This window comes from Eurosta solidaginis, chromosome 5 (genome assembly GCF_040869045.1).
Source record: "Eurosta solidaginis isolate ZX-2024a chromosome 5, ASM4086904v1, whole genome shotgun sequence".
NCBI lineage: Eukaryota > Metazoa > Arthropoda > Insecta > Diptera > Tephritidae > Eurosta > Eurosta solidaginis.
Window position 1 is genome coordinate 264,187,625 of NC_090323.1, and position 14,065 is coordinate 264,201,689.

The 14,065-nt window shown below is 36.4% G+C and overlaps 1 protein-coding gene across 3 annotated transcripts in view; it reads left to right on the forward strand.

Annotated features, from left to right (window-relative positions):
* Positions 1–1,609: 1,609 nt before the first annotated feature.
* Positions 1,610–14,065, forward strand: part of Hn (phenylalanine-4-hydroxylase) — a 47,561-nt gene continuing 35,105 nt past the window's right edge. Inside the window, exons 1-6 of one of the 3 annotated variants that reach the window (XM_067790241.1) lie at positions 1,610–1,872; positions 5,554–5,690; positions 5,760–5,992; positions 7,377–7,639; positions 7,702–7,931; positions 8,002–8,334. In XM_067790241.1, coding sequence (XP_067646342.1) covers positions 1,840–1,872; positions 5,554–5,690; positions 5,760–5,992; positions 7,377–7,639; positions 7,702–7,931; positions 8,002–8,164 — 1,059 coding nt within the window. In that variant the 5' untranslated portion in view covers positions 1,610–1,839 and the 3' untranslated portion in view covers positions 8,165–8,334. Of the gene's footprint in view, positions 1,873–5,553; positions 5,691–5,759; positions 5,993–7,376; positions 7,640–7,701; positions 7,932–8,001; positions 8,335–14,065 lie in introns of those variants that run through there. The other 2 variants (XM_067790242.1, XM_067790239.1) reach the window with 2 other exon arrangements.

Here is a 14,065-nt window from a genome sequence, read left to right on the forward strand (position 1 = left end):
TTTTTGTTACGCTTACCATATAAGGAAGAATTAAGTTGATGCACTGAAGGAATAATCTGGCATTGATTTGCTGGTGCAGCTACTATACAGTTCTACTTGGGATCTAAACCCTGACGGATGTTAGGCAGAACTTCCTAAGATTCTCACACACAATGTACAATTAGAAATTCCGCCCGGCATATTTTATATATATGACGGTACGCCACTGTAAAGAAAAGTGGTACGGCTAATATCTTTCAAATATTCTCTTAAGTTTTTATGACTAAAATACACTCCTAGTCGTTCTTCAAATGTATCCCATAAATGCATTAACGAAGGATTTTGTGGGTGTATGCGAAGGCTATGTAACTGCTCCCAAGGTAGTAATGTAGCGACCTCATTTAAAGTTTTATTTATAATAATACCCCTGAACCACATTTTGTCCTATATCTCGGAAACTGATTCATATATCCAGGACTGTTCAAAAATGTTTATATTGAAGTGTTTAAAAAATGCGTTGATTTTCGTATTATACAAATACATTTGAAAATTACTCGGGTCCATATTCTGGGTTTCCAGACTTTTGAGATCTAAGGACTTAAAATATATTCTAAAATTTTAGTTGAACTTCGTCTAATGCAACAGTGAAAGTTGCGCTCATTTCAATGCATTCGTTTCTGAATGTTGCGTGTACAAAGAGACAGACGCAAATTTTAAAACTACTGATTTGGGTTCAGGGGGTTCAATAAGGACTTCCCTATCAATTTTTCTGAAATATCTTTAATTATATTATATGTATAGACTTGCCCTGTCTTGGAATAGTTTTTTTTTTTTTTGAAATGCCCTCTCTAGGCAAAGATTCAATATATTTTGACGTTTATGAAAGAAAGTCTGAAATAAGGCGCTTTTTAGTCGAATTCCGGGATAGGGCGTTTTCGAAGCAAATCCTGATATGCATGTTTTTGAAAAATGTTCTGAGATAAAGCGTTTTCGAGCTGCCAGGCAACTTACGGTGATATTTCATTCCCAACCCGACATAGTAAGATTTTAAAATACGAACGAAACTGTTTTTAAGTCAAAACATTGTTGATATTATTAAACCTTTGACGATTTCTTTGCTGTCGTGTCGTTCGAGTCCTGGCTCAGAAAAAAATATTTTATTATTGATATTGCAGGCATTTTCTATTTGTGTCCCATATCCTTGACAATATCTTTAATTATCAGCATTGCTCCCATTTTATAGCGCCAGTGGTCCTTAACTCCTTCTGACAATGCCTTTTACAATGGTTTTTTAAGCATCTATACCGTTCGCATTGTGTGAAAAAATTGGTAGTAACTTTATGTCAATGATAGTTTTACTCTTCGTTGCCCATCCCTTCTGTTAAATTTTCTATTAAGCAGAACTAATTATTTTCCTTATTTTCAATTTAAATTTCTATGCCAAATTTTAAGTTTCTAGTTTCATGTGCGCCACTGTTTTATGGATTTGCTTGATATTAGCGATAACTCTTTGCAGCATTTCAAGCATCCAGAGAGAAACAATTGGCTCATAATGCAAACAACGCGAGATTACTGAAATGGTTGTTAATTTCAAGAAATATACATATTTAAACCTACCTCGTCTTTAAATAAGACTTCATTTCTAATTAAAACGTTTAAGGAAGAGGACGTACGCGCTTAGCAAATGTTTTGTGAAAGCTGGAATGGATTGTTGAACTAAATAATAGAATTAAAATATTATAAAAAAAGAATCAGAGACAAATATTTTGGTGCAGAAAAGTTTCAGTTTTGTTATAAACTTATGCTTTAATACAAAAAAAATTACAAAAAGTAGGTCTGTGAACGTGCTTTTTCATTAAAATGAATTACGATCGTCAGACCTCGTTTGATAAGGTTAGTTAAATTAAGTAAACAAAAAAAAATTATTTTGTGATCGTGTGAACTTTGCGTGTTTGAGATTTTCAAAATATTTAAAACTATGCTGGAAATTTGCAAAGTCATTGGCAAAGAAGCCATAAGCTTAACAAAAACGGCGCAATTTCAATGCACGCCACGTCCAGAAAAGTAAAAACCCGAGCTCATATTTAATTTCGCACACACAAATTAAAAAATATGTCTTTCAACAAGCCTTAAAGTTATAAGGTGTGTCTCTAGCGTACTACCGCTCATCCAGTGAAGGCTAAGAAGTTTTGTTGCACGGGATCACTGGCCTTATTTGTTCATTGAATATGTGCTAGTTATTGCCAGGTTGTATACGAGATGACCAAGCCACATCAACATTTTTTATGTTAATTTATTGGGAATAGGTTTGAAGAGGTAGACAAAGATTTAGGGGGGAGATATAGAGAGAAAAAAGTGAAAATTCTTAAAACACAATCAGATCTGTGTTTGTTTGGTATGCCATTTTGGAGAAGTGGGCGGTGCCATGCCAAACTTTAAAATAAGCGTCAAGTTTGTTAAATCTCCACAAATATTTCAAGAATGATATTGAATATTTGGAAAGGATGGAAAAGAAATAGGAAGCTTTACGAAAAACGATAGAGGGAAGGGAAGACAGAGCATGTTGAAGAGTAAGAGATATAGAAGGGTGAATAAGTGAAGAGGAAGGAAAGGGAACTAATTAAATAAAGTGGAAACGGAAGAGGACATAATAGAAGGGGAGAGTGGAAGAATAAGACGCGAAATAAGAAGAAGCGGAAGAATTCAATAAGAATGGAAAACATTAAAGTATGAATGTGTGGGAAATAAATGTGTTAAGATTAAATTAACGGGTTAGAAGCAAACAAAAAATAAGAGCTTGAAATACTAAGCTGAATCGGGCGAAGAAAAGCGGCGACGGAAAAGCGCCTAAGTTAACGGGGTGCGAGAGAAAAGTTAAGGGCGTGAAACATGAAACTAAAGCAGACAATGGAAGGGGTGGGAACGGAAAAGCAAAAGAAGAAGGGGAATTATTTGAAAAAAAGGGGAATTAAAAGAGAGATGTGCTGTAAACGCTTGGTAAGGAGGTAAGGAAAAAGAGTAAATGAATAGGGGGCGAATAATAAGAATAAAAGAAAACAAACAGTAAGATTTTTTTCATAACAGGCAAAGCCGCAGTGAAGTGTGGCAAGGTTTTCCAGTATCATATTGAATCTTAGCTAAAAGCTGTCTACATTTTTCATTGTAAGCTTTGAAGCTTAGACTGCTTTTACATTTGATGATAAGTCGGAAAGTCGGAAATTTTTTGATAATGATTTTTTGGTGGTTATAGCTCGATATATATCAGCGTTCTTGATGAAATATTAGAAAATCTCTCTCAACTATCCAATTAAAAACCCCAGCACCTTTCATTTAAAAAAAGAAATTCAATTTTGGTGAAAAATGAAGACAATAGCGCGTTCCAAAATCTAAATTTTAATATTGAACCACTTTGAACGGAAATCATAAGTAAAACCAATAGAGTTCGCTTCCCATTTCATTCTTATAAAATAAGAGTTCAAATCCAAATACATAGCTATTTCGAAGAATTCCTGTTGAAATCATCAACACAAATACTCAAGAAATGTGCTTTATTTAATTGGAAGCTTTTTAGATTTATTTTTTAACAGATATTTTTGTACTTATGCCTTTTATGTAAATATATCGAAATACATATAGGTTCATGAGCCTAGTCCCGCGTACAGACCACATTTTTTCTATGCCGCTGTTATTATCGAAATATCTCAGAAATTGGGACATACAGACATGCATTGTTAAATCGACCCTTAGGGCCGTCTGCGTCATCTTCAGTGAGTCACATATCTATAAGCTATCGAAATTTACGTGTTCTCCATGCTAAATTAAACACTGACTGTTTAAAACATTGTGTTTGTTTTTTGCTCACGGTTATTAATTGAAGTGCCATGAATTGCTCATTTGTGTTTCAAATCAGTTTTCTTTTAATTGTGAATACAGAAAATCAAACTTTATATAAATATTCATTTCTAAAATCTAGTTAATAAATTAAATTTGAGCAGCCAGTTAAGCAAACATTTTAAAATATGTAAATAATGCAATATACCAGTCGTCTACAAAAATGTTTGAAAAGCACTATTGAGGAAATGATTTAAGTAATCGAACAGCGATTGAACAGGGGATCGAGGCTGTTTACTATTGTGAACGTTTTTATCACATATTCGCCACTTGTATGAATTCACAATGGTCTAAAGTATAAACAGAAGTCAGATTTTTGGAGTTTGCGTGTATTCGCAATATATTTTTGCGATATTCATAATATGGATTTAACTGGGTATTGGGCCCCCTCTGCTGTGAAAACAGTAATTGTCAAATGAGTACATTTGAAAAATTGATATCTTCCAGCCAAATCTTTACGATAGTGAAAATGGTGTAAACGGACCTTAGGTAGTCATATTTCTTATTTCGGTTCACTTATTGGTGGGTGATCTCTGCTTCTTTTTACATATACTTACAAGCATACTCCATAACACGTTCGTGAAAGGTATAGTGAAGCTCTTCGTCATCACCCTTTCATCAAGTTGAGACGGCTCTTACTTTCTTACATAATTGACGCTTAAGCGGTTAAACGAGTATGGACGTCCAACAAGGCTTCTTCGCTGGGTTAACTAGCGACAATCGGTCACACCAAGGGAATTTAAATCGTTTCCACCTGGTCCTTCCAGCGAAGTGGGGCCACCTTCTTCCTCTGCTTCCATAGGTGGGTTCCATTAAAAATACTTCCGTAGCCGGAGCATAATCTTTCATACGTATAACATGGCTTAGCCAGCGTAGCCGCTGCGTTTTAATTCGCTGGACTATGTCGATGTCTGCGTAAATCTCTTAGCCTATTTAAAATTCAATTGTTTTTAATGTTTGGCTTGTTTTTACTGTTGGGCAGCATGGGACATTTTACGATATAGCGCGTGTTTCAAGCAAAACTTTTGTGAGTTTTGTGAGCTTTCCAATGCGTCAACGGTTTTTTACGGATAATGTTGATAAGATAATACACAACTTTGCATTTATTACTTAAAAAATGCTACTTAGCTGGCGAAAACAATATTTACCAATCTGCTGATCCCACAGCGGGTTAGAGGGCTTAGAACATACGCGCGGCAGATGTGCTTGTGGTACGAGGCGCCTAAAATATCGAAATTATTCCAGGGGTTGTGTAGCGCAGCCCCTTCAAGGGGTGGGCAGCGCAATTTATAGTTTCTCCAAGCCAACCGGCAACCTCACCTACCCGTGGCGAATACTGTCTCTTTAGAAGCCGAGACTCTGGCGACCCTAAGTTCCTCATGAAACTAGAGGGTGTGGGGCGTTATGGCCTAGAAGGTCAATGTGGTCATATTAAATTGTTCCCGAGATGGTCTAGCTTGCACCTTATTGGTGCTTGTTACCGGAACGTATCGACTCTGTATCCGGCAAACGATCATCAACATCGGCAACACTCCCCTAAACCTTCGAGGTATCCTTATCGCAACAAAAACAACAACCAACCTTAACTGATAAGAAATTTGCCAAAAAAAAAGGAAAATATGACCTCATATAAACTGCTAATGGATTAGCGTTTATTTCAATTTAATTTCACGTGATTACAAGGACAACAGTACAGCGTTACCGTGGTTTCCTCGCAGAATACGTGATCTGGATCGTTTTGCTAATAAAATTTTAAGCTATGGATCTGAATTGGATGCGGATCATCCTGGCTTTACTGATCCCGTCTATCGTAATAGAAGGTGAGTTTACTTTTTGATTTGAAAAAAAGCAGATATATTTGATTTAAAAATTTTGTTTGTGATTTGCAGAAAATACTTTGCCGATATTGCCTACAACTACAAACACGGTCAGCCTTTGCCTCGTGTCGATTACACCAAAGAAGAGATTGAGACCTGGGGGACTGTCTTTAGAAACTTAACAAAACTATATAAGACTCATGCTTGTCGAGAATTTAATCACGGTTTTCGATTGTTGCTCGATAACTGTGGTTTTAGGGAGGACAACATTCCACAATTGGAAGATGTTTCCAATTTTTTGAAAGGTGAGTTTATAGCAATAAAGAGGGACACTATGGCTGAAGTCTATGCCATAGAGAGACCATCCACATTGCTCCCGGACAGTACGGTTCCAGACACTAGTGGAACAACCTATGTTGACAGCCAGACTGTCTCAAACGCTTTAGAATCCAACGGCTTCAAGTAAGATATCGCGCGAAGGTGTATCTCTATATCTCCCTTTGGTCCCCTGAGCACAGCGATATTGATGGGAATGAATTCGCAAATGGGATGGTCAGGATAGGTTCTGAAATGAACATAACCGAGGTGAATAGATTTGCACGACCATCGCTGTGTTATCAACTGAGGAATTTGAGGATTTAGGCAATGAACTTGCCGTAGACCAACCGTGCTGACTTCGAGGTCTCAAGGTCCTTATGGCCATATTTGGTTAGGAAAGGGACTAGCTTTCTACTCAAGCTTAAAAAAATCTGCAGTGAAAATACGTAAGCGTGGCATGTTGTTGTTATAGTGATAAGGACACTCTCCGAAGGCTTTGGGGAGTGTTATCGATGTTGATGGTCCTGTGGCGGATGCAGATCCGGTACGTTCCAGTAACAAGCACCATTGAGGTACTAGCCCGATCATCTCGGGATCGATTTGGTATGACCATATGAAACCTTCCAGGTAATACAGCCCTTCCACCCACTAGATCCATTAGGCACTTGGGGTCGCCAGAGCCTCGGCTTTTAAAGAAACCGGATTCGCCACGGGTAGGTGAGGTTGGCAATTGGGTTGGATAAGCTTTATATTGCGCTAGCTGCGCTTAAAAGGGTTGCGCCACACAAGCCCTTGAATGAATTTTATATATTAGTCAACCTGTTTGCCGCTGGTATATTCTAAGCCCCAGAACCCTTTGGGCATCACAGGTCATTGCGCTATTGCACCAACTCTCCTGTGGTGCTTATCATTAAGCTCCCTCTTCACAAGCTGTCAGGATAAGGAAGAAGAGGAATCGATTCATCGCTTTCTCTCCAGCACTACAAACAATACGAATTAGATTTCTAGGCACACGATTTTTCGGCAGTCTGGCAGAGGTTGCGAAGGTTGGTCTTTCCTTCCTACTTAAGTGCATCAGAGAGATCAAGTTGTTTGACGACTATTAGCAAGTAATGTGGTTGGAAGAATGTGCGCCACCTGGCACTCACTGAGGGCCCTCACGATTGATTTGGAAATGTCCAGAGTGGAAGCGCAGGAAATTCCCATACACGCCCTCTTTACGTAACCTAACCTATCATTGTCTTTAAGTGTCAGTTGTGCGAATTTTCATTTTCCTCTGCGGCCTATTCTGGTGTTGATAGGAATACATTCTGGGCCGGAGCGAGGAAAGGTATCTTATAAGTTTCTCTTTAATTTTCCTCACTTTAACAGATTGCACGGGCTTCACGCTACGTCCTGTCGCTGGTCTATATTCATCACGCGATTTCTTAGCTGGTCTTGCATTCCGCGTATTCCACTCCACACAATACATGCGTCACCCGAGTAAACCAATGTACACACCCGAACCCGATGTGTGTCATGAGCTCTTAGGACATGTGGCGTTATATGCTGATCCCGTATTTGCACAGTTCAGCCAAGAAATTGGTTTAGCTTCGCTGGGAGCACCCGACGCCTATATCAAAAAGCTTGCGACGGTGAGTACAGAGCTCTCGAGGGAAGTTAATCCTTATTAAATTATCATCTTGTTAATTCATAGATTTTCTGGTTTACTGTGGAGTATGGAATATGCCGTCAAGATGGCGAACTGAAAGCTTATGGTGCAGGCTTACTCTCCTCATTTGGCGAACTCGAATACTGTCTTACTGATAAACCACAATTGAGAGATTTTGACCCAGTAGTGACAAGCTCAACCAAATATTCATTTACGCAATTTCAAGACGTGTACTATGTTGCGGAGAGTTTTGAGAGCGCCAAAGAGAAGACAATGTGAGTGTAACGGTATAAAGTAGAATTAAATTAATCACTCGTACTGATTTGTCTCTTCCTTATTTTGTAGTAAATTCGCAAACTCTATTCCACGTCCTTTTGGCGTTCGCTATAATCCCTATACTCAAAGTATCGAAGTGCTCGATTCTAAGAAACAGATAACTAATTTGATGGATGATATTAATTCAGAGTTTCAGATACTTCAAAATGCAGTGCAGAAGTTAAAATTGTAGAAAAACCTTTAATGAAATGGCGAGAGAATGCTCTCTCAACGAAACTTTGTAAGAGTTACAATGCATTTATTTTCTTTCTTAAATATTTACTATATACTATTTACAATCTTTAGTTTAACTGTATTTTTAGTAATGGAGCCGAGAAAATAAAATTGAAAAAACAAAAAAAACGTTTTCATGCTGTTTTCATTTTTCCCAACTCGGTGGGGGTCCATTCGATCCCACTGTTGCCAAATACGCATGTGAAGATTTTCTGCCCGCGGTCGTATTGATTAATACCTAATCCATGAAGTAACCAGCGAAGCTTTCGTTTCTCATAAAACTCAGCATTAATCTTGCTTCTAAAGACGTCGCTGGGATCATATGAAGCACCATCCATCTTCTGAGGAACATTGGTGTCAAATGCGAGAAAAGGCACTTACATCTTTTTACACCGTCCATGATATATAGGATGCGGTATTTATAGCGCGTAATTTTTGTTCGTGAAGGGAAAACTTTTTCTTTTATTTTTATTTGTCTACTTAATCCAAAACACTCGCTGATAACCGTAATTCCTATGCAGAAAAGGTTATTTCGTAAACATTATTGTTTCTTTATAATCGTACCGTTGAATGTTCTTCGTTAGTAAATTTCCAGCTTCAGGAGAACTTTTTTCCAAAATGCTCCAAAAAACCATTGCGTGTTGTCTTGGCGCCGTCCATGAGTCCGTTTCATTATGATAAGAATGATGAGGTATTTATAGCGTGTAATTAAACGGTTTTATTTAGCTTGATTGGTTGGTTGGCTGGCTGGCACGAATTTTGTAATTGAAATTTAAGTAACTTCCTGATAAGCTACAAGCTTGAAACTTGGAATATAGTTCACAACTCGATGACAATGCAAAAATAAGAAAAAAATCGCCGCTAGGAGGCGCAAGGATCGATATATTCACAAAAATCGTATTTGTGGTCCGATTTGGCTCATATTTGGAACGCATAATACATACAAGAATAGAAGGCGACATATGAAAGAATCGCCGCTAGGTGGCGCAAAGATCGAGATATTCACAAAAATCGTATTTGTTGTTGATTTGGCTCATATTTGGAACACATAATATATACATGAAGAGAAAGCGATATATGAATAAAATCGACGCTAGGTGGCGTAAAGATCGAGATATTCAAAAAAAATATTTGTGGCCCGATTTGGTCAATATTTGGAACACATAATACATACATAAATAGAAAGCGACTTATGATGTCCGATTTGGATCATATTGGGAACAAATATTACATACAGCCCTTAGAAGTGACATCAAAATATTTTGGAGTTGGCGGAGGGACAAGCATACGTGTCGCAGAGTCGAGTAAAGTCTTTGGAAGGATTATGTATTGAGGACTTAGGTTGTAACAAATTGTCAGGAAAGAGTCCTTGTAATAATGAGTCACTAAATGAACTAAGTAGAATGAGAAATAATAGGCAATTTAATAAAGACTAAAAACTTGAAAATAAAATAATTAAAAAAAATTTTTTTAGTTAAACGGTTTTATTGAAAACAATACTTACATGAAGTAATAATAATACTAAAAGCAAGAAAATAATTAGGTAGGTCCTAGGTACTAGCCATCACACTCCTCATCAATCTAGGGCGTTGATCAGACAATTAAATAAAAGCGTTGGACGCGTCAAATTTCTATTTTTAGTCATATATAAGACAAACTGAACCTTAATCAGGATATGCTCCGCCTCACATTTTTAGAAATTTCACGCGCCCAACGCTTTTATTTAATTGTCTGATCAACGCCCTAGATTGATGAGGAGTGTGATGACTAGTACCTAGGACCTACCTAATTATTTTCTAGCTTTTAGTATTATTATTACTTCATGTAAGTATTGCTTTCAATAAAACAGTTTAACTTAAAAATTGTATTTTTAATTATTATTTTTTGTTTCATTTTAAATTTCATTTAGTCTACCGTGGTGTGATGGGAGCGTGCTCCGTCTACTACAACGAAGATGCTGGGTTCACGCCAAAGGAAAATAGAAATATAAATAATAGAAACAAGGTTTTCTATTAGAAGAAGAAAGCTGGGTGTTTGGCAAGCACTCCGAGTGTATTTCTGCCATGAAAAGCTCTCAGTGAAAACTAATCTGCCTTGCAGATGCCTTTCGGAGTCGGCATAAAACATGTAGGTCCCGTCCAATCAATTTCTGGGGAGGTATGTATATCCACTTTGTATTTATTTTTTACCTAGACCGCTGGCATCTGTATGCATCTCATGCGGCTTTTAATGATCGAACAGGCTTCCTCTTGTGCTTTCGTCCATTCGAAACTTTCGCCCTTTGTGAGCAATAGAGTGAGGGGCTTCGTAATGACACCTGTTAGTCCCAAAAACTTACGTACCTGTGTCGCTGAAGTCAGGAGAAATTTTTGACGCTTTGCACTTTCCACTCGCCTGACTGAATACCATTTTGACCAATTACACTGGTTTACAGTCAAAATGCACCAGAGACGCCATTATGAAATTCCTTTGTAAAATCACCCCCTGATTCCGATAATCAAAGTTATTTTTAATTCTATGGTAACGTTTTTGAGATATTTACGAAGCTTTTAAAAGGTAATCAAATTTGCTATAAACTGTGCATACAACACTTTTTGCTAGGCCCTGCAGATTCAAAGATAACGAACAATCATTATGGATTTTTTCATTTTTTTTTTGTAAAAATATAAAAAAATTTGTACTTTGCGAGGAAGGATCTCGAAAACTTTTGATTTTTTTGCAGATTTTTCTTCTCTCATTCAACAAAATCAATGAACTAATACAAAAGTTATAAGCATTCAAATAAATATATCCACATAGTAAAACTTAAGTACCCTACAAATAACAGCATATGTACATGTGATTCGGTCTTAACTCTATGATCTTATTTTACAATTGAAAGTTGTGTGTCTTGCTTTGACGCTTATTTAGATTAGGATCGGTTTCTCTTATGAGAAACCAACCCATCGTAGCGACATCCCAGAATCCTGGATACCGACTTTCAATCATTTTCATTTGCTGGTGAAACCTTTCGCCATGCTCGTCACTTTCATCGCCAAGATTTTGCGGAAAAAAATTTAAATGGGAGTGTAGCAAATGAATTTTTAAAGACATACTTACTCCTGAAAGAAAATAACATGTAAATTAGATAAATACATAAGTGACACATTAGTATATAATTTTCTTAGGCTGGATTTATCTTTCAATTCAGAACAAATTTTTTGTTTATATTTTTCTCTTTCTTGTTTGTTTGGAACTGGACGATGAATTCAGATCTAGGGCTATATATTCTCATGTAAATTTAAAAATTTTCATACACATTTTTTGTCTTAAATATACTTTTTTATTTACCCGTTCCGCATAATTTTTGATTAAGTCGTTCACTATCATCTCGTAGTTAGGACTTTTGTGTTTGTCTAAAAAAGAAGTAACGACCTTTTGAAAAGAATCCCACGCTGCTACCTCCACTGGTGACAATAGTTCTTTGAAATGGTTATTGGTCATCATTTTCCTTATTTGTGGTCCCACAAAAATCCCTGCCTTTATTTTTGCTTCTGAAATCTCAGAAAAGATTTTCTTCAAATGATGAAAAGCTTTGCCTTCTTTGTCCAAAGTCTTGACAAAGTTTTTGATAAGGCCGAGCTTGATGTGGAGCGTAGGTAGAATTATTTTTTCGTACTTTATAAGTGGGGAGTATTTTATGCTATCTACCCCAACTTGAAATTCGTATCGTTATGGCCAATCCTTTATGATGTAGTGGTCTTTATTTGCATAGAAATCAACAGTATTTTGTGTATCCAATTTGTAGACCACATAGCACTCCAACGACTTTAAGATCGGCACATATTTTTTAATCATGTTCTTCGTATTTAATTACTTTGAGCAATTTTTGCATTATCTCATACGTTACCATGGTATTTACTGCATGCCCGATCGGGGTAGATGGCTTTTGGTTGCCAATATGCAATAATACGTCCTTTAAACTTAATTTATTTCCGTCTATGAACAATCGTCACTCTTTTGAATCATATGGTTCACCAAACTGTTTGAATAGACCAGCAATGTCTTTGCAGTAACAAACACTGTCCTCCTTCGTGTAGTACTTGGAAAATTTTTCGTGACGAGTTCTATAATATGTTACCTTAAAATCGAACGAAACAAATTTAGATTGTTGCATACGAGAGGCGTGTAGTTCGGCCTTTTCCTTTGACAATTCCAAATCCCTTATCCAATCATTGAGTTGTGCGTGTGACAAAGAGTTACTTTCGTTTTCCGTTTGAAATCCAGTACAACATGATGCCGCGTAATCATATACTGCTGTTGACAATGAAACTGGAGCCGGAACTAAAGTTAAATTTGATTCTGGCAATGTAGCTTCCGTTGAATTTAGTTCTGGTAATGAGACTGTAGATACGCTCGCATGGGTTACTTTTCTTCACTTTCCAACCCCAAGTACTTTTTCAGTACAAATATAGCAGTCTATTGAATGGAAAGTTGGTTTCCTCCACTTCATTGATGTAATACATTTCATATGTCGCCTAAATAAATAGTTTCAGAAATTAGTCAGCTATGCATTAAAAGGGAGCAAATTAATAATTTTTACAATGCTCTTTTTTGTTCCGGTTTCCGAAAAAATCAATTCGACTCAATATGTGGTGCGCACAGTATTCGGTGTGCACGGGTTTTCATTGTTTTTAGGCTCAATTCCAAAATACATATAGTATGTAAGTTTCAAAGGATTTGAAAACACACGTCGCATCCTTTTAACGATAAATTGGCCGCAGATGAAACAGAACATATCTGGATCATTTCTACACCCAAACTCTCGCGCCCTTTTATTCATATTATATTTTTAAGTAAATGACAGGTTATAAACTGCAATTATAAACTGAACAGTATCCGGCGAGCCTTGCAGGTATTATGAAGAAACAAGGCGCATGTACTATTATTTATACTTAGATCAAGTAAAAATTCAAGCCTACCTAGACAAAAAGATTCCCTAGTTCTACAAAGAAAACACTACCTGCTTTTAAAATATGCTCTTGCTTGAAATGTACTTGGGTTTGAGAAAACGACACTAACAGTTTTTTGTATATAATAACCCTTTGAAAATCTACCTGCTAACTAACTGATATACGAATACGAACACATATGTACCAGTAGGGTACTTAAGTATTAAATGGATATATTTACTTGAATGCTTATAATTTTTGTATTAGACCGTCGATTTTGTTGAATGAAAGCTTTTTTTTTGTAATAAAACAGAGCTTAAGAAAAACAAAATCTGTAAAAAAATAAAAACTTTTCGAGATCTTTCCTCGCAAATTACAATTTTTTTTATATATTTACAAAAAAATTTAAAAAATCCGTAATGATTGTTCCTTATCTTTGAATCTGCAGGGCCTAATGGTAATTAGTAAATATCTCAAAAACCTTACCATGAATTTAAAAATAACCTTGATTTTCGAAATCAGGGGGTGATTTTACATAGGAATTTCATAATGGCGTCTCTAGTGCAGAAAAAAATTGGAATTTGTGGTCCAGTGTTATATGTGCATTTATAGGACAACTAAATTTGAAGTTAAGACAGTTACTTTTTTGTAATTATTGCGTTTTGGTCTTTAACAATTTATTTATTGCGTTTTGGTTTAAAATTTTTTGGAATTAATGCATTTTGGCTTGGAAGTTATTGGATTCTGAGCACCTTGGTGTGAAGAGTATTAGTTTTTTATAGAGTAAAAGGTCTGGTGCCATTATTTCTGCAACCCTGTAAGAAATAGTTGGGTGTTGCATACCATTTTTGTCATATTAGTACTCCAATATGAAGTACTTGACCAAGCTCCAGCTTTGCTTGTGAATGATCTATTGAGTACTTTTTTAA